The sequence below is a fragment of the Gymnoscopelus braueri genome, assembly GCF_963280865.1.
Source record: "Gymnoscopelus braueri genome assembly, chromosome: 10".
Classification (NCBI taxonomy): Eukaryota; Metazoa; Chordata; class Actinopteri; order Myctophiformes; family Myctophidae; genus Gymnoscopelus; species Gymnoscopelus braueri.
The window spans coordinates 9,463,435-9,485,502 of NC_137611.1; the positions used below are offsets into that span (position 1 = coordinate 9,463,435).

General features: G+C 38.8%; 1 protein-coding gene across 1 annotated transcript; it reads right to left on the reverse strand.

Moving 5' to 3' along the window:
- Window positions 1-1,001: 1,001 nt before the first annotated feature.
- Window positions 1,002-21,440, reverse strand: LOC308092761 (uncharacterized protein; the record flags this gene model as incomplete). The annotated part of the gene is made up of 7 exons (XM_080438863.1): window positions 1,002-1,165; window positions 1,273-1,300; window positions 1,458-1,545; window positions 13,180-13,245; window positions 15,033-15,116; window positions 15,405-15,701; window positions 21,413-21,440. 7 exons carry the CDS (start codon window positions 21,438-21,440, stop codon window positions 1,064-1,066), a joined length of 693 nt encoding a protein of 230 aa, XP_080294989.1. The 3' UTR covers window positions 1,002-1,063.
- Between the last annotated feature and the right edge of the window lie 628 nt (window positions 21,441-22,068).

The following is a 22,068-nucleotide window of genomic DNA, read 5'->3' on the forward strand; positions in this document are numbered from 1 at the left end:
CCATCAATGACAGGAATAGGCTGAAGCCCAATGCTATTTGCCTAACCTTTACAATCCATAGAGAAAAAAAAGAATATCTGCAGCAAAAAAAAAAAAAAAAAAAACTCTAAACTATAATCCAGAGTTATTTAACTTTGTATGGCTTTTCTTCTTTCTTTTTTTGTTTCTTTAATTATCTCACCAGAGAGCTATCCAGTTTCAAATCAACACTAAGGCTATTCCATAGTTTAATTCCCAAAACTGAATGTATATTTTACATTAGTTCTTACTTTGCATGTTTAAAAAAACAATACAGAACCCTCTTAAAGTATATACATATAAACCTAACATTGAACATTGAATACAAACTGGAAGGCTTTTGCTCTTAACATAAAAAATAATGTCTAATGTATTTATGCACACCATCAGATCTACACATTTTAATGTGCGCAACTTAATATAACTAGTCGATTCAAGATATCTGGCTTTTGTTATTATTCTAGTAGCTCTTTTCTATAGTTTAATAATAGTATCTATTTTTGTTTTATACACATTTCCCCAGCCCTCAACACAATATGATATATATGTCACTATAATCTATGCAAACAATGGAACAGGAGCGCACAATAATAGGAGGGGCTGACCATGGTAGATATATAACTGTTTAAGCAGGTCACACAGCTCGTAGCCTCGACGCAATAACTTCTTTTTTTTTAAATAAACGTTTCGACAAAGACTTGGGTTTTGAGTTTTGATAAAATGTATACAAACATTTCTTATTCAACAGATCTAGTTTTATACAGAATACCAGTTTAGCTAGTTTACTTTTATTCTATGTGGCAATTTAAAGTGGAATTAACTTTTTCTACTCGGAAATGTGACAGAAAAACCGAGATATGTACCGAACCGTGATTCATGTGCACTGTTTCACTCCTACTACACATGAACAACTTGCTTTACTTATAAACACTCTGATCACATGCTATTAAACTAACAAGCTGTATTTCAACGTTGAGGCAGCAGACACTGATAAACAGCTGGTCTATTCTAAATGTAAAGGGTGTCTTCATGCTTCTTTCTTACTTTACACGTTGGATTCTTCTTGTACCCTGCTGTCCTGATCAGCAGAGAAGCCTCGTCTACGACCAACACCTCCTCTGATGTTTTCATAATCTGGACTGTCCTCCTGAAACATGACACGAATCACATGAATGATCAGGAATAAATCATAATCTATAAAATCCAGCAGTACAAATAAGTGATCAATCAACGAAAACTATTAGCTCCCCTCACTTCTTTGTCCATGCCAGAGTCGTGTTTCCTTTAAAAAATGAAAAATGTGTTAAAGAGACAAATCTACACTCTATAAAGCTTTTCACAATGTTTTCCGCAGTACTGACAAGAACAGGATATATGTCAATAGTTTATTAGGACTTAGTCTGTACATGTATTTGTAGTTATGATGACAGGAAACTCACCAAATCCACAGCACAACCAAAGGAAAAGGAAACAGCAGCACTGCCAACAGCTTGGCTCCAATAACAACACGAAGGATGTTGCGATCAACTGCGCAGGAAAATGAAAGGAAATTAATTATCAAAGAAAGAGGAAGGTATCAACGAAATATTCAGCATATTTAGGCTTTCTGTGGCATATTTTTTTAGGTTTAGGACACTAAACTCTAAACTTTGTAGATTATGTTGCCAGGTTTGCAGACGGTACGACGTACAGCCCTGGCTAGGCAACCCAGTCTGGCAGAGATATGCACTCCATGGAGCGTCCCTTTCTAGTTCATAATGTCTTCCTATAGAAATATTTACAATTCTAAACTTGTATTATCGCAGTATATAGCAATAACAAAATCTAGCCTAAGCAGCAATGAACAGGGTCCAAGCACAGAATAAGATGACTATGAGAAGACGATGAAGAGGAAGATGATGAAGATGAAGATGCTGACTTTCAGCGACAATAAGACCCAGACTAGACCTTGTATTGAATGAGAGTGGCGGAGACAAACTTTGGACATAAATGAGAGAAATTAAGTAGATGAAAAAGTGCCCTTTCTCTGAAAGTAATCGGGCACTAGCTGGCTCTTATGTGTGCACAAGCCAGCCTGCCTCCCCAATGTTCGCACTAATAGGCCTACTAATCTTAGTTAGTTCCTTTTCTTCTCCTTCACTTTTATCCCCACTAGCGAGAGCGCAGGGCTCTAAGGAAGCAATATCACTCTGTGCAAACCACTGTGGTCTAGTTAGAAACTTTTTGTCATTATCTTACAGTGAGCTCTGGCCCCTGCATGGGCCTTGCCACACAGAGTCTGCTTCTGCTTTCCTGAACATGTATGGACTATGCTGCAAGTGCTAACCTCTCCTACCTGTTACTTTGTCATCTGAAGCTGGATGCACAAAAGTCACAGTGTTGGAGTTGGAGCCAGCTGTAGCTGCTGAAATAATGCAAAGTCAAGGATAATGCAAAACATGAATACAAGCACTTTAATACAATCATTATCAAAACACTTTTAAGTTCATAATTATAAAAAAAACAGTATGTTTGCTTATTTCAAATATAGCATGGCCTACCTGTGATCGTTGGTGATGTAGCCTGTAGTGCCAGGATTATAGCCAGCTCTCTTTCCAGAATATCTAAACATATTAATGGAATTATTTTTATCACTTTGCTTGATTTATCACCTATCTATAGAATTAAAAGGGCCAATGATAAACCAGTCATCGTGAACATGAGCAATTATTTCCTCAGAGGTCTACATTCAGCGGTCGTGCTCAGCGGGAAAATTCACTTTCTATCGGTCAATTCATGGTATAAAAGTAGATTGTGTGTCATGTGAAACCAAATGAATTACTTACCAGTTAAGTCATATCCATCACTGCGCGGAGACAAAGCGCTGGGTTCTCTTCCCAGCCTATAATCACAGCTGCCCTCCTTATGCTGCACAGTTTGTAGAAGTCTGATTAAGTCGTCGATAAAGACAACAAAGTTGCACACCCTACCTGTGGTTAAAGAAGACTGTGGCTTCAAGATGTTTGTCGATAGGATTGGCTGACTTCCAATGTACAGATGACATTTTATTATGTCTTCATTGGTAGATCCGGGAATCAAACAAGAAAAGTGAACATCGTGACACTGTGTATGCCGGACGGTTATTAATGGTTTTTGGCCTGCAACAAAGATTCATGACAAGTCTTAATGAACAATAACATAATTATGAACCTTAATATAAAAGATACACTTCTAAATATTTATAATGAAATGACAATAATGTTTTGTAATTTGCATTAAGTTCTTTCAAAATAATAATGTGGTCTATCGACACAAGAAATCAATAGCAATCATTATGGAAACATGTACCGCAAAAAACAAATAGGCAAATTCTACAAATAGTTGAGAACGTAGGATGTCATGACAATGAATGAGTGAGAAAATGATAATAATTATAAAAAGAACAACAATAATAATACCTCCTAATGTCTCCTAACCTCTACAATATTATTTACATGCAGTTTGCCTCTCTCACCTCCCTGAAATATAACTACAAATAAGAGTACGTGGTAGGAATGTAAAAGACTCACTTTGTACAGTGATAGAGACACTGTCACTGTGTGGTGATGGATGCTTTATCCCATCTTGCTCCACAGTGTAATAACACTTCACTTTAACCTCAGCAGGGGAACGTTTATGTGTCCACAACAGAAGCTGTGTCGCTGTCACTTTGTACAGACAGGAGGGGCTTTCGACAGAGCTTGAAGTCTCACTGATGAAATAACACTCTGAAGCAGATAATGGACGCTGACAGTTCAGTGTAACTGAGTCTGTGTCTGAAATCACTGAATCACTCACTTCCAGAAAAGGCTGACCAAGGCCTGAAAAATGAAATGGTACATTACAATGTTACTTATAAGTAAAATATATTTGAATGTGATTATATTATGAAACATATGATATGAAAGAACACTAATAATAATACCCCCTAAAGTCCTCTATAATATTATTTACATGCCGTTTTGTATTTACAAAAAAATACTCACTTTGTACAGTGATAGAGACACTGTCACTGTGTGGTGATGGACACTGTATCCCATATTTCAGAACAGTGTAAAAACACTGCACTTTAACCTCAGCAGGGGAACGTTTATGTGACCACAACAGAAGCTGTGTCGCTGTCACTTTGTACAGAGAGGAGGGGCTTCTGACAGTGCTTGAAGTCCCACTGAAGAAAAAAAACTCTGAAGCAGATTCTGGCCTCTGAGTCACACAGTTCAGTGTAACTAAGTCTGTGTCTGAAATCTCTGATTCACTCACTTCCAGAAAAGGCTTACTAAGGCCTGAAAAATGAAATGGTACATTACAATGTAACTTATGTGTAAAATATATTTGAACGTGATTATATTATGAAACATGTGACATGAAAGAAAGCAAAGCAGAATGGCTAATGCTATATCACCATATCCAATTTGTCTCTGTGTCCAATACAGTAGACCAGTGGTTCGCAACCTTTTCTGAATCAAGGCCTACTTGAGAATGTCGAAAGCATTCGCGACCCATTCTGACCACTTAAAGGGATAGTTCACCCAAAAAAACTATCTTTCTTTCTATCGTTTAGTCACCCCATGGAGACTTGAATTAATGGATATGTGTTTGTTTTTGCACTATACTGTCTCTCTGCATTCTATGTATGTGTTTACCTTGCTTACTGTATGTCACTCTGGGTAAAGAGCGTCTGATAAATGCCTACATTATAAATTGTAAATTTGCCATATCCTCACGGAACGTCACGGCCCACAGGTTGGGAATCACTGAAGTAGCCTAGGATCAATACATTAGAGCATAATGTAGTGCTCTGTGAATAACCTTAAATAAAGAGGACCACTGACCTTTGATCTCCTGAAAGGAATCTACATTTTGAGAAACAACATGATGAGAAAAATAATGATGATGCATGAATTAGAATAGCTTCAATTAAATGTATAATAAAACAAATACAAATAAACATCTGCAATCCTGTCTATGACATGAACTATTATTTTCAGAGAACACATTGTTGACAGACATAAATTAAAAATATGATAATTCGATAAGAGACTTGCTGCATAGAAGTACAGTTGATTTTTTTTTTACACAATAAAGCATAAGGTATTACTTACAGAATATGGTAATTAAAAACACAATATGGTATCTAAATAATGCCATTGTGCAGATGGATCCCCATGATATGGTGTCTGACTACTTGATGTAGGACTATAATGTCTGCCGCCTAACTAACGATAACTTAAAAGCCACACTATCAGGAAGTGTACCGCCCACACAGAACTAGAACTGTGGTCTATAGGCAGGATAAAAATAATTACTAAGGTATTTTCCCACGAGGTTAAAGTAACTATATCTAACAGGTACACTTTACACGTTTTGGTCGTTATTTTTTTATGTAGACCTGCTGCATTTACTCTCTCTTAAACAGTCTATTCATGCTTACAGTATGTAACCTCGCATAATAAGCTACATTAGGTTTGGGCCAATGGGAGAACATTGCTTAACATGTTGTTTAAATGGAAAGAGAACCAAATGAACTACTGCTGAACAGAGTTGGGCAATATTACTCAGGAGAGTAATATGTTACTTATTAAATATTACTCCTTAAAAAAGTAATAATATTATATTACTTGGCATCCAGAGTAATATACTATATTACATATTATACAACAACACAATCTGTTTAACCAGCTCCTTTTAGAGCTGAATCCCATTTTTTGGAATAATAATAATGAGAGTCACCAATCATCAGCCCAAAGAAATGAGAGAGAGAGAGAGAGAGAGAGAGAGAGAGAGAGAGAGAGAGAGAGAGAGAGAGAGAGAGAGAGAGAGAGAGAGAGAGAGAGAGAGAGAGAGAGAGAGGGTTCCTACCCTGAGATGTCTTCTTCTTGGCTTCATCAGTTTTGTAAGTGAAGGCCATGGTCAAACTTTGGATCTCTGGATCTGTGTTGGACATATGCATACAGTCCTCTCTCTCGTTGTTTGTGTTGCTATACACACGCACAAGAGGTCAGCTCTATCATAGGGAGCACATTAAGCTCTAAGCTTATAGGCTATTTGTATTTTCATTATTCGTCATAAGGGAAGTATGTGTGTTCTTTCACTTTCTCCATGCCGTTTGGTGGCCCCCCAAGGTTGGTGCCCTGTGCTTCAGCACCTAAAACCCTTCCATTAAGCCGGGGCTGTGTGTGTGTGTGTGTGTGTGTGTGTGTGTGTGTGTGTGTGTGTGTGTGTGTGTGTGTGTGTGTGTGTGTGTGTGTGTGTGTGTGTGTGTGTGTGTGTGTGTGTGTGTGTGTGTGTGTGTGTGTGTGTGTTCTGCTCTCTGTTTCAGTTCTCAGTGTTGTGTGGTCACAGTGGTTCAACTGATGTAAACTAAGATGAACGTGGACAGGAAGACTGGTCTGTCGTCACAACAGAACAGCATCTTACAGCGAAGAAGATAAAAAAAAATGTTGTTGAAAATAGATGTTCATGAAATGAAATGTTATTTTCACCTTTGTGAGGTTGAGTCATCTAGCCATTCACCGACCATGTAGCCAAAGGTGGAATATAAAACAATAGGCCCCTGGTCACAGACGTGTAAAAGGCCCCCCAGCCCCGGAAGGTAAACTTATTTATTTATTTATCAGGGACAGTACACATTAATCAACATGTCAGTTTTCACATCCACATAAATGAGCCAGAGTTAGCCAAAAGCTCATTTTCATTTGTAGTCCCTGAGCAGGCTGTTAAAACGTGGTGATATAGTTATCCATACAAAAACAGACATCAATGCAAGACAAGTAGACATAGTCGGCCTACAAGAGACGGAACAGTTACAGTGAAATATGAGAAATGACACCAGTGACAAATGGAGCTGATAATTACCCATGATTACACATTTGGTTTGCTTTAAGCCATCTCGTAAAGGAGTAGTTCACCCAAAAAATTACTTATTTCCTATCAATTACACACCCCATGAAGCATTGAATTCATGGAGATTATTTTGTTTTTGTCGCATTCCTAAGCCAATAATTTGATGATAATAATAAAGACCCTAATGTAGGAAATAAGCATCTTATCTTGTGTGCTACTCAGCGGTAGGTGTCACCGTCACCTTCACCAGTCAAGTCGGCCTTGCGTCTGGTGGACTGACCCTTCACCCCTGTGGTCACTGGCCTTAGCGCATGGCGGGGCCAGGCTCTGGGTAGCGTCTTGCGCCCGAGCATTTAGCGGTGGCAACCGCTGGTATAAATCTAAGGCTGACTAAAGCCCTGAGTTTTGCTATCAACTGTATTTGTGTGTAAGACCAACATGAGACATACTATACACCAACCTAGGTGGTAGATTTAATATAGCAGGGGAATGGAAAGAACAGGTCGATTATAAACGAATAAGCACTCTTGTGTTTCAACTGCCATGTTCATGTTCACTAATGAAAATAATGCCTTTCCAGATGTCACAGCTAATACACCAGATGTTGTTGTTGTTGTTGATGATGAGGACAGTAGAGAAGTGACCATTTTGAAAGTGGGATGTTCATTTGACCACAGTCTGGAAGAGGCATTCCTTACCAAGATGCTTAACCCTTTAAGATCGGGGACGCATCTGTGTCATTTTAAGATTTCTTTGGCTCTATAAAAATAGCAGATATACAAGCTCGTAGCGCGGCACTCGGTGCCGCGCTATGAGCTTGTAGATCTGCTATTTTTGTGAAATGTGTGCAAATCTTTAGTTTGCATATATATACTTTTTTAAAGCAAAAGTTTTTAGCTCAAATCTTTGCTTCTGGGGATTTTACAAATGTCTTCTAAATCCTAACAGTTTTTTTTTTCCTAAAGTTTTTTTTTGTTTTTATTTTTTACTGATGTTGCCATATTTTCAATGGTTTTCAAACTTTTTTCACATCAAGTACCCCCAAAATATTATGTATTTGTCCGCGGACCCCCTCCCATCTTAAAAATATTTTGTTCCAGGGACCCCCAGAAGCAAAGATTTGAGTAAAAAATGATTTGCACAAATTTTCAAGATTTTTCTAAAAATAGCAGATCAGAATCAGAATCAGAATCAGAATCAGAATCAGTTTTATTGTCACATCACAGGTTTACAAGGTAAAAAAGTGGGTGAAATTCTTTTTTGTACATCGTTCCCATCGCAACGTTAGTTTCCATAGAAAGAAGAGGGGGGGGGAGAAGAAGAGGGTGGGGGGCAGGTGGGAAGGAGATCAAAACAAGAGAGCAACAGAAGGCCAGACAAGTTATCTACATATTTACAAATTACCTGAGATAATAAAAAAACTAAAAAAAACTAAACTAAGGTGCCTGAGCATAGCAGCAATGTATTGTATACTGTGCATGTTATACTTATACTGTGCATGATAGACAGTGGACGTTAAGGTGCTTAGAGGAAAAGGAGCACAATAAAAAAAAGACCAAAAAAAGTCAGTGCGTTATACAAGGGATTAAGGTGCAAAAGGTCAGTGCGTGTCCACCTAGAGTGGACTGACCCTAGTATAATCCGCAGGTAGCTCCATGAGGGAGTGCAACAAAAAGTCATTTACAAAAAGTCATCTACAAGCTCATAGCGCGGCACTCGGTGACACACATGCGTTCCCTTCCCGGCCTTAATTTCCCTTAAAGGGTTAAGTGCCAACATCTTAGATGCTATCATACAGCTTGGTTACAAATGTAAACTGCTTGTGTTCATATTTGGAAGCCTCAGCAATGTCCATAAATCAGTTGTGAGAGGCCTGCAGATTGCAGGAATGCCCAAGCCAAGAGCTATAAGGCGTTGGCTAAATTCTGTTCAGTGTCTGTGATAATAGGCAGTGGCCATTATATGGAGGAGGCGATGCTTCCTGTACCCGTGATCTGTATCATGACATACTTGTTGAGTTTCCCAAGCCCGCTATTGTTGTGTTCAAGTATTTCTTGTTAAATGTGAACGCAAATAAAGATGTTAAATGAGCGTTCTGTTCTCTGTTTCAGTTCTCAGTGCTGTGTGGTCACAGTGGTTTACATTCAACTGAGGTAAACTAAGATAAAGCATGTGAAGACAGTAAGACATGGTCTGTGGCCTCAACAGAACAGCATCTTACAGCGAAGCAGAGAAAATAGATGTTCAGGAAATGAAATGATATTTTCACCTTCGTGAGGTTGAGTTATCTAGCCATTCACTGACCATGTACATGTACAGTAGCCATAGGTGGAAATGGAATATGAAACAATGGGCCCCAGCTGGTCACAGACTTGCAGTCATCACAATAACTATTTTCATCTGCAAGAGGATCTACAGCGCACCTGCATCTAGACAGAGATGCACAGAATTCCAACAGCATATTAACACACCTGCACCTCAACAGGATTTTAGAGATTGCAATGCTGTTTTGCACTTGGCTTTAGCATGACCCATAAAGTCCTATCGATAAACTGGCAGCATTTAAGCACTCACTTAAAAGCTATAATGCTAGTTTCTTTCTCGTGATGTCATCTACTATGTTAATATTTAGGCTAACCCTTCAGTTGTTGACTTGAATGACCAAGCCCTTTAATGCAAAGTTAATAACATGACATTTCACATACAGGCTCTGGCTTAGGGGCCCGGTAGTATGGTTATCCATACTTGCATGTAGACCTAACATCACTTATTAAGAAGCTGGTCTGCCACTAATTATTATGTCAGACACTGAATATCCAACCAGACAAATATATGCAAGTGTTCCTACACTGTGGTCTCATATGGATATAGAAATTATGGAATATGAATTGTATTGGAGTTTTAAAAAATAAAGAAAATACTGCACACAATATATTGCACAGTCCACCACTTTATTTTCCACAATTAAGGTTTTATCTTGCTCAGGAGACTTCATACAATCATATAGATACTTTGCAGACTTGTGTGTGTGTGTGTGTGTGTGTGTGTGTGTGTGTGTGTGTGTGTGTGTGTGTGTGTGTGTGTGTGTGTGTGTGTGTGTGTGTGTGTGTGTGTGTGTGTGTGTGTGTGTGTGTGTGTGTCTAAGAACACATGTTTCTCTGCTTCCTGATAGAAACCACAACCAGCTCACGCCACTGAAGACCTCTATGCTGTAGCTTCCACACACAGCACCTTTGTATTATAATGTAGATATCAGGCAAGATCAATGACAACCCATAATGCATATCAAACACATCACATTAAAAATGCATCAACTTTCCAAAGACTGCATTGTAAAAGAGTCACAAAGGTCAACAGAACATTTTAAGAATGGTTTGTTGGATGAATGAATGTTTATTTTCAGTCATACTCTGCAATGAGCCATAGCCAACACACAACACACAGCAATAAAACATCATACATGTCCAACCAACTCACACAACAAAAACCATACCATCAATGACAGGAATAGGCTGAAGCCCAATGCTATTTGCCTATCATTTACATCCATTTAAAAAAACGGAATATATGCAGCAAAAAAAAAAAAAAAATGTACTCAAGGGTCCTTCTGGCCGATCCACACGGTCACGACTCTTTTCTGTTCTGGCCCCACAGTGGTGGAATGAACTTCCCACTGATGTTAGGACAGCAGAGTCACTGCCCATATTTCGCCGCAGGCTGAAAACCCACCTCTTCAGGAAACACTACCCTTCCTCTCTGCCTGACCTACTTGTTGTTAACTAGTTGTACGAACGCTTGTTTTCTATTGCTGTATTGTTTATTGGATTATTGGATTGTCTATTGGATCTTGTTTAGTCGATACACTTATTTGTTTTAGCTCATGCTCATTTGATTTAGCTATTTTGTCTCATCTGTTTAAGGAAATAGGTAGCTGATATATTGCACTTTTACCTTAGCGCTAGGTATACTCTTGGTTGCTTGTTTTTGCAGAAAATGCACTAAAGACTTCTGGTGATTAGTAGTTTTCGTTCCCTACCTATGTTGAATACACTTATTGTAAGTCGCTTTGGATAAAAGCGTCTGCTAAATGACTGTAATGTAATGTAATGTAATGTACTCTAAACTATAATCCAAAATTATTTAACTTTGTATGTTTTTTTTTAATGTATTTCTTCTTTTTTTTATTCACCAGAGAGCTATCCAATTTCAAATCAACACTAAGGCTATTCCATAGTTTAACTCCCAAAACTGAATCTATATTTTACATTAGTTCTCACTTTGCATGTTTAAAAAGCAATACATAACCCTCTTAAAGTATAAGTTTATATACCTAACCCTTTGAACATTGAATACAAACTGGAAGGCTTTTGCTCTTAACATAAAAAAATTATGTCTAATGTATTTATGCACACCACCAGATCTACACATTTTAATGTGCACAACTTAATATAACTAGTGGATTAGTCCATTCAAGATAACTGGCTTTTGTTATTATTCTAGTAGCTCTTTTCTATAGTTTAATAATAGTATCTATATTTTTGTATACACATTTCCCCAGCCCTCAGCACAATATGATATATATGTCACTATAATCTATGCAAACAATGGAACAGGAGCGCGCAATAATAGGAGGGGCTGACCACGGTAGATATATAACTGTTTAAGCAGGTCACACAGCTCGTAGCCTCGACGCAATAACTTTTTTATTTGAAAATAAACCAACGTTTCGACAAAGACTTGGGTTTTGAGTTTTGATATAATACATGCACACATTTCTTATTCAACAGATCTAGTTTTATACAGAATACCAATTTAGCTTGTTTACTTTTATTCTATATGTGGCAATTTAAAGTGGAATTTCCTTTTTCTACTAGGAAATGTGACAGAAAAACCGAGGTAGGCCTATGTACCGAACCGTGATTCATGTGCACTGTTTCACCCCTACTACACATGAACAACTTACTTTACTGCTCTGATCACATGCTATTAAACTAACAAGCTGTATTTCAGCGTTGAGGCAGCAGACACTGATAAACAGCTGGTCTATTCTATATAAGGAATATCTTCATGCTTCTTTCTTACTTTACACGTTGGATTCTTCTTGTACCCTGCTGTCCTGATCAGCAGAGAAGCCTTGTCTACGACAAACACCTCCTTTCATGTCTACATAATCTGGACTGTCCTCCTGAAACATAACATGAATCACATGAATGATCAGGAATACATCATAATCTATAAAATCCATCAGTATAAATAAATGATCAATCAACGAAAACGATTAGCTCTCCTCACTTCTTTGTCCATGCCAGAGTCTTGATTCCTTAAAAAAAAAAAAAGTGTTAAAGAGAAAATCTACACTCTTTAAAGCTTTTTACAATGTTTTCCGCAGTACTGACAAGAACAGGATATATGTCAATAGTTTATTAGGACTTATTCTGTACATGTATTTGTAGTTATGATGACAATAAACTCACAAAATACACAACAAAACCAAAGGAAGAGGAAACAGCAGCACTGCCAACAGCTTGACTCCAATAACAATACGAAGGATGTTGCGATCTGCGCAGGAAAATGACAGGAAATTAATTATTGAAGAAAGATATCAACAAAATATTCAGCATATTTAGGCTTTCTGTGGCTTTGCATATATGTTTTAGGTTTAGGACACTAAACTCCATTTTAAACGTTGGGGATTATGTTGCCAGAATAGGGATGCTAGGGGTCATATGGGTAATGTTCAAGTTATATTTTAGCACTAAATTATACTGTAAACAGAATCAACTTTATTGTCACATCAAGTGTAGGCGAGTGGGTGATAGCCTTTAGGCTTTTTTTGTGAGTGTGTGTGTGTGTGTGTGTGTGTGTGTGTGTGTGTGTGTGTGTGTGTGTGTGTGCGTGCGTGCGTGCGTGCGTGCGTGCGTGCGTGCGTGCGTGCGTGCGTGCGTGCGTGCGTGCGTGCGTGCGTGTGTGAGCTCCCAACATTATAGTTACAGGAACATTTAGAATCGGGAAGAGGGAGTAGAGAGTCAAATCAAACACAAAGTCCAATTTGCAAAGTCTTGAGGATGTGGAAACATTTCCTGGTGCACAGTCTATAGATATATAGACATACAGTAAAAGGTAGTGTACAACATTTTGGGAGGCCAGGTGCCCTAACAAGGGGAAGACAATACGACTGTGGTCTAGTTAGAAACGTTTGTTCTTTATCCTACAGTGAGCTCTGGCCCCTGGGCCTCGCCACACAGAGCCTGCTTCTGCTTTCCTGAACATGTATGGACTATGCTGCAGGTGTTATCCTACCTGTTACTTTGTCATCTGAAGCTGGACACACAGTCACAGTGTCGGAGTTGGAACAAGCTGTAGCTGCTGTAGTTGTAGCTGTAGCTGCTGATTCTGATTCTAATTCTAAAATAATGCAAAGTCAAGGATAAGGAGCATATGAACCTTAATAGAAAAGATAAACTTCTAAATATTTGAAAATAATGTGGTCTATCGACACAAGAAATCAATAGCAATCATTATGAAAACATTTACCACAACAAGCATACTGTAGGCAAATTCTGCAAATAGTTCAACATGAGAACGATGTTATGACAATGAATGAGTGAGAAAATGATTAATAATAATTATAACAACAACAACAACAATAATAATAATAACAATAATAATAATAATACCTCCTAATGTCCTCTATAATATTATTTACATGCAGTTTGCCTCTCTCACCTCCCTGAAATATAACTACAGATTGTGAGAGTGTGCGGTAGGAATGTAAAAGACTCACTTTCTACAGTGATAGAGACACTGTCACTGTGTGGTGATGGACGCTGTATCCCATCTTGCACCACAGTGTAATGACACTGTATTTTAACCTCAGCAGGGGAACGTTTATGTGTCCACAACAGAAGCTGTGATCCCGTCACTTTGTACTGACAGGAGGGGCTTTCGACAGGGCTTGAAGTCTCACTGAAGAAAAAACACTCTGAAGCAGATGTTGGACGCTGACAGGTCAGTGTAACTGAGTCTGTGTCTGAAATCACTGAATCACTCACTTCCAGAAAAGGACGACTAAAGCCTGAAAAATTAAATGGTACATTACAATGTAACTTATACGTGAAATATATTTGAACATATGATATGAAAGAAAGCAGAGCAGAATGGCTAATGCCATATCAACACATTATGCACTGTGTTTACTGTATTGTGTCAAATACAGTAGACCAGTGGTCCCCAACCTTTTCTGGATCAGGGCCTACTTGAGAATGATATTCTGACCACTTAACACAACTTTTAATTCCTATTCATCATGTTTACCTGTGATCCTACAGTATAGATTACTGAGACACTACAATGTCTCTGCATTCTATGTATGTGTTTACCTTGCTTACTGTAAGTCACTCTGGGTAAATAGCGTCTGATAAATGCCTACATTATAAATTGTAAATTTGCAATATCCTCACAGGCCGTCACGGCCCACAGGTTGATAATCACTGCCGTAGCCTATTGGCTCTGACTGCAATTCATAACCTTAAATGAATAGGATCAATACAGTAGAGCATAATGCAGTGCTCTAAGAATAACCTTAAATAAAGAGGACCACTGACCTTTGATCTCCTGAAAGGAATCTACATTTTGAGAAACAACATGATGAGAAAAAATATTATGATGCATGAATTAGAATAGCTTCAATTAAATGTATAATAAAACAAATCCAAAAAAATCCTGTCTATGACATGAACTATTATTTTCAGAGAACACATTGCTGACAGACATTACGTCCATGTTAGTGATGACATAAATTAAAAACATGATAATTTGAGAAGAGACTCGCTGCATAGCAGTACAGTTGATAAAAATGTGACACAATAAAACATAAGGTATTACTTACAGAATATGGTAACTAAAAACAGATGAACAACCACGTATCTAAATAATGCCATTGTGCAGATGGATCCACATGATATGCTGTCTGACTACTTGATGTAGGACTATAACATATAAAATGCGTGTGCGTGTGCGTGTGCGTGCGCGTGCGCGCGAGTGTGTGTGTGTGTGTGTGTGTGTGTGTGTGTGTGTGTGTGTGTGTGTGTGTGTGTGTGTGTGTGTGTGTGTGTGTGTGTGTGTGTGTGTGTGGACTATGCTGCAGGCATTACCTGTTACTTTGTCATCTGAAGCTAGACGCATAGAAGTCACAAGGTCGGAGTTGGAACCAGTTGTAGTTATTGAAAAAACGTAGTCTATCGACACAAGAAATCAATCATTATCAAAACATGTACCACAAAAAGCACAACTAGTTCAACATGAGAACGTAGGATGTTATGACAATGAATGAGTGAGTGAGAAAATGATTCATAATGATTATAACAACAACAACAACAACAACAACAATAATAATAATAATAACAATAATAATAATAATACACCCTAATGTCCTCTATAATATTATTTACATGCCATTTCCCTCTATCACCTCCCTGAAATATAACTACAAATAAGAGTGCGTGGTAGGAATGTAAAAGACTCACTTTCTACAGTGATAGAGACACTGTCACTGTGTGGCGATGGACGCCGTATCCCACCTTGCAGCACAGTGTAAAAACACTGCACTTTAACCTCATTAGGGGAATGTTTATGTGCCCACGACAGAAGCTCTATTCCCGTCACTTTGTACAGATGATTGGGGCTTCTGACAGTGCTTGTTCTCTCACTGAAGAAACAAAACTCTGAAGCAGATTCTGGCCTCCGAGTCACACAGTTCAGTGTAACTGAGTCTGTGTCTGAAATCACGAATTTACTCACTTCCAGAAAAGGCTTACTAAGGCCTGAAAAATGAAATGGTACATTACAATGTTACTTATACGTAGAATATATTTGAATGTGATTATATTATGAATTATATGATATGCAAGAAAGCAGAGCAGAAGATATTATGCACTGTGTTTACTGTATTGTGTCCAATACAGTAGACCAGTGGTTCCCAACCTTTTGTGGATCAGGGCCTACTTGAGAATGTCCAAAGCGTTCGCGACACATTCTGACCACTTAACACATTGAATGCCAAAAACGGTCCGGACCGTTTTTGAGGGTCCAAACGAGAAGTGCCGAAAACGGTCCGGACCGTTTTTGACCCAATTCTATTTTTATACATGTGGGCCACGTGGGGCGCTAAAACGAAACTTTGACATCACCCAAGCATTTTCTGAGAAGAAGAGGCTGGATCTGGCTCCATGTCAAAAATCCTTCCGGTCGGCGTTTTCAATGTTATCTCCTTGATTAAAAGCTTAATATCTCCATTTCTTTTTAATGTGGTGGAAACGAGCCGTTTTCGATCGGCGATCACGCTGCAATGGAGGGTCGCGTTGGAAATATTATTGTTCCAGGCGTTAGTCGGGACCCTCCGCCGTCTCGCACGCACGCTTTGTTTACATGCATTTCCGCGTCGGGGCTTCTCACAGCACGAATCGTATAACGCAAGTGGATGGAAGAAATGCTGGCACTCAACGTATACTATTTTAATAAACCTCTGGCACCCAATGTGTTAACACAGCTTTTAATTCCTATTTATCAGTACAGTATCACAATGAAAACAATATTTTCAAGGTTTTAAAGAAGAAAATACCATATTTTGTGTATGTATTATTATTATTATATATATGTATTTTCTTTTTTTCTCTTTTTTTATATTAATGTTAAAGAATAAATGTTGCTGTTTTTGTTTTCATATTATACTGTTTAGACTAATACTAGGTTCTTTGTTTATGATCCTATAGATTACTGAGACACTACAATGTCTCTGCATTCTATGTACAGTATGTGTTTACCTTGCTTACTGTAAGTCACTCTGGGTAAAGAGCGTCTGATAAATGCCTATATTATAAATTGTAAATTTGCAATATCCTTGCGGGCCGTCACGGCCCACAGGTTGGTAATCACTGCCGTAGCCTATTGGCTCTGACTGCAATACATAACCTTAAATGAATAGGATCAATACAGTAGAGCATAATGCAGTGCTATAAGAATAACCTTAAATAAAGAGGACCACTGACCTTTGATCTACTGAAAGGAATCTACATTTTGAGAAACAACATGATGAGAAAAAATATTATGATGCATGAATTAGAATAGCCCCAATTAAATGTATAATTAAACAAATCCAAAAATCCTGTCTATGACATGAACTATTATTTTCAGAGAACACATTGCTGACAGACATCACCTCCATGTTAAAGTGATGACATAAATAAAAAATATGATAATTCGAGAAGAGACTCGCTGCATAGCAGTACAGTTGATACAAATGTGATACAATAAAAAGTAAGGTATTACTTACAGAATATGGTTATTAAAAACACAATATGGTATCTAAATAATGCCATTGTGCAGATGGATCCCCATGATATGCTGTCTGACTATTTGATGTAGGACTATAATGTCTGCCGTCTAACAACCGATAACTTAAAAGCCACACTATCAGGAAGTGTAACACCCACACAGAGCTAAACTGTGGTCTATAGGCAGGATAAAAATAATTACTAAGGTATTTTCCCACAACGTTAAGGTAACTATATTTAACAGGTACACCTTACACGCTTTGGCCGTTATTTTTCAGTGTAGACCTGCAGCATTTACTATCTCCAAAACAGTCTATTCATGCTTACAGTATGTAACCTTGCATAATAAGCTACATTATGTTTGGGCCAATGGAAGAACATTGCTTAGCATGTTGTTTAAATGGAATAATTGGTTGCACCAGAGGGAACCAAATGAACTACTGCTGAAATTAAAACAAACAAACATGCCATGCCACCCTGACCAGTGTCACCAGTGGCATCAGCTACGCTTACATGGTCAGTTAGAGGGCAGCAGTGTCACTCAAACAGTCATCCAGTCATCCCAGCCTATGAAGGTTACAAAACAAACTATAATACATTTTTTTTAAAGTATGCTATCAACATGTGTCCATATTTTGGTCAATTTTCAATAAATAAATAAATCCATATTTCTCACAAAAAAAGTGTCACACTGAACGTGGAAGATGACCGCCATAAGCAGATGAAGAACCTGGTGTTTCTCTCCATCATCAGCAGAGGTGGACAGAGTACTCGACCCCAGTACGAGTAAGAGTACAGAGTACTCCTGGTTACATTTACTCCACGAGTAGCTCAGTCAAAATATTACTCAAGAGTAAAAAAGTCCTTGCTTTTAAATGTACTTAAGTATTCATGAGTAAATGCTTCTAAAAAATACTTAAGTACAAGTAAAAGTACATTTCTTATTTTTCACATCAATGAATGGCTTTTTAAAATCACAAGTCGAAATTAGTGCAGCATTGGTTCAAAACGAGTATTATTAGCCTAGTGTGCAGCACAAAATAACCAGATAACCACAAAATATTACATTTAAATATACTGTCTTGAACAAACTAAAATATGTCTAAAACCTCAGCAATGCCAATGCAACAAAATAACTCCTCATCTAAGCAGTAGCATGTTAGGTTTTCAATGTAGTTAGTGGGTGTCAGGACAAACAAAAAAACAAAGCATGTCACTCTTTGCCTTTCAAGAATATTCAAGGCAAAAAAGTACCATATGTCACTGCTATGTGCTAAATATAGTGCTAGCCTAAACTCCAGTGAGATTTATAGTTTTAAACTCTCTAAAGCAGGGGTTTTCAACTGATTGTGAACCAGGGACCACCACCCTGATTAAGAATCAACCTGGGGACCACTGTTGTGTTGGGTGAGATTAGAGCTAAGATTAGTGCTTTGCTAACACTTGCTACTGTATGCATGCATTCCATGATACATCCTACTGTTTCTCAACCAGTGGTCCATGGACTACACAGACACATGCAATTATATGGCCACATTTCCTAATAATGATGACTCAATCAGGCAATCCGGTACACTTCCCCTTCTTGAGATTCCCTTTTCTGTGGAATTTCTTGACCTCCGACTTCCCAGAAACTGACAACATTGACATGTCATCATAGGTCACCAGGTGAGCAATCTGGGAACCCAGAGCCAAGATGAGAATGAAAAACAGCGCCCTCTGCTGTTTGTACTATCTCATCTTGGCTCTGGGACAATGACAACGTAGCACCCGTGCGCAAGGAAACCGGGGTTTTGGTCTGCCTTCAGCCTTTCACTTCCGGTGGTGCCACTATGTTTTCATTCCCACTAACAATATTTCTACACAGAACACTAACACCACTTCTCCCAGAGAACATGGATCGTTTTGGTTATAAGCCCACTTGTTTCTATGATGAAAGGGTAAGTTAAAATGTGAATATCTTTCCGTGGTTTTGTCTGCTCCGCGGACGCTATTGTTAAATTAGTTTGGGTTTGTTTCGAGGGGGAAGGATCGACGGACACGTGAATCCCGCCCACTACATTTGATTGGGTAAAGCGCGACCTGCTTCCTGATCTGAAGGCACGCCCTCTTGTAGCCCAGTGCGTACATGTTATGACGAACCTTCACGACAGATTCCAACGCAGAGCAGAATCTGTTCTTGAGAGATTACCAGGTGAGTAATATGCACTGTTCCATGGAACAAGAAGAAAAAAACGTATTTCAACATGGTCAGGGACCACATGCAATACCTTCAGGGTCCACGGACCACCTGTTGAAAACCCCTGCTCTAAAGGGATCAAAAATGTTGTGCTTACCTCGACAACAAGAGTTGTCCCTATCTACTTCAATGGACTACTTTGGCTGTTTGCTGGATTCTTTTTTTAAAACGAGGCAATATTGGGCACACACACACACACACACACACACACACACACTGATGACAATTTATATCCTTATGTGGCATTTTATATCCTTTTTAAGCCTTAGTTATTAGGAGCAAATGACTTGTGTCCTTATATGGTAACGCATATCCCTTTAAGCCATTAAGAGCTAATGTGTGCATTCACTATTCACTAAATATGTGTGTATCCACTTTTATTGTTTTATGTTGTTCATATAGACCCTCACAGATAACATATTATTACTTTATGAAAATAATATAGCTTTGTTAGAATTATATCCTTAGAAATACAGTTAACGTGATAAGCATTATCTCTTCGCATGGAAGAACTCTGGGATATCTCTTAGTAGACACAATTCACTTTTAGTGTTCATGGGCCGACACGGCACAGAGAGGAAATACAATGGTATCTGGGTCTGCTTGTTGGGGAGTTGTGCATGGCATTCCGTAGGTGGTGAGAAAGAGGCCTTTGAAACCCTAAAGGTCGTCGGCTGGATCTGTAAATCAGTTTGGGGCCACTTGCACATCCTCCACACACACACACACATATTTCAATTTATTTATTTGAGTCCACATTTATAAAATACATTACAGGGGCTCAAATATTTTTCAGTTGCTTTTGATGTCCCGCACACTCGAAACAACATGTGTCCCAGTGCTTCAGTCCAAACAAGTTCAGAATATAAACAACAAGTGCACATGAACGTATTCACAGTTAACATTGGTGATACACTTCAGTCTGCCATATTACCAACACCAGAGAAAAAATATGGGTACAGGAAGCACCTTCTCCTCCAAATAGATCGACTGCCTATAATGGAGGAGATTGAGCAATATGTTGCAAGCTGCTTTGCCTTACACTTGGACAACCCCATAATCCTCAAGCCCCTGACCACCAGCCTGTGGACATGGCCCAAGCTCAGGGCCGGATCTAGGCATGGGCAAGGGGGGGCAATGCCCCCCCAAATGCCCTGACTGCCCCCCCGTTTTTTTGAAAGTTACATTCATGTCATGATATGAAATGTGAGCTTACCATAATCAAAATAATCCTTAATCATATTCCATCATGTATCATTGCACAATTCAAATAATCCTCTGCCCTGATTTTCCATGGGCAGTGTTGCCAGATATTGCGAGAGAAAAAAGCCTAGGAAAACAAGCCCAAAAGAACAATAGGAAGCAGTAATACACAAACAGCCTAAAAAACTTTTTTTTATAGGTCTAACTGTGCCAAAATGCATATTTTCCAACGCATTTGGGGGGTTTGGGGCCCCCGAAAACCCCCCAAATGGTTTTGGGCCCCCCCCAAAAAAAATTTGCCGCCGCCGGCGAGGAAGCCGCCCCCCCCAGCATTTATTAATGCCCCCCCAGTTAATAATTTCTGTATCCGGCCCTGCCCAAGCTGCCAAATATAAAAACAATGAGCTGGCACTTGTAGCCTAGATGTATAATGGCTTGTACTAATGGCTGGTATTTTACTTGCTTAGTAAGGAAAGCTTCCTCTAAACTTGAATCAAAAGTACAGCCAACTTCCAATAGGAAAACCTCTCTGCTGTTCTCATCAATCACAATGACATCCAGTGTGTCTGCAGTTATATTTGCAAATACATAGGGGTCATTGCATTGAAACATTTCTGGTTTCACACAAGAATGTTTGTAAAACAGAGGAATCAAACGTGGGAGAATAATGTCAACAATTCTGTCATGCCTGGCTATGTACAGTCCTTTGTAAACATTACAACCGTTTAATATATGGGACATGGACTCTATGGTCTGATACTGTCCATGGTGTAGGCAGTAAGAGTCATGTTTATTGGGATACCAGATGGACAGATTCAGTTTGGTTGGCAGCACCTGGAAGCGTGCCTTTACCGTGAAGATGAGAATCTCCTCATCAATCGCTGCGTTTTTAAGAATTGAGTGGGACACGGAGTGATCAGCTGACTGCAGGCAGGCGAGCTTCCCTTGCAGCCGTAGTCCTGTCCATCGCTGTTTCCTCTGCTGCGCTCTCAGCGCTAGAAGGTGCGCACGCGCGCCGATGGTGGGGAGCGCGCTTGATGTTCCGTCACGGCTCACTGTTGCGCGCGCGTTGATTGACAGGTCAGTGATCACAGACACACACACACACACACACACACACACACACACACACACACATAGAATATGTACTTAAGTACAGTACTCAAGTAAATTTACTCCGTTACTGTCCACCTCTGAATAATAATAATAATAAATACAGTGAGCGGTAGCTGTCTTTTATCAGCGGTTCAGGGTTAGGGTTCAAATTATAGTCATATAGTCATTTAAATCCAGTTTGAGCAGCATTAGATGGTCTTAAAGGAGTAGTTCACCCAAAAAATTACTTATTTTCTATCAATTGCACTCCCCATGAAGCCTTGAATCCATGGATTTATTTTAGTTTTTGTGGCATTCCTA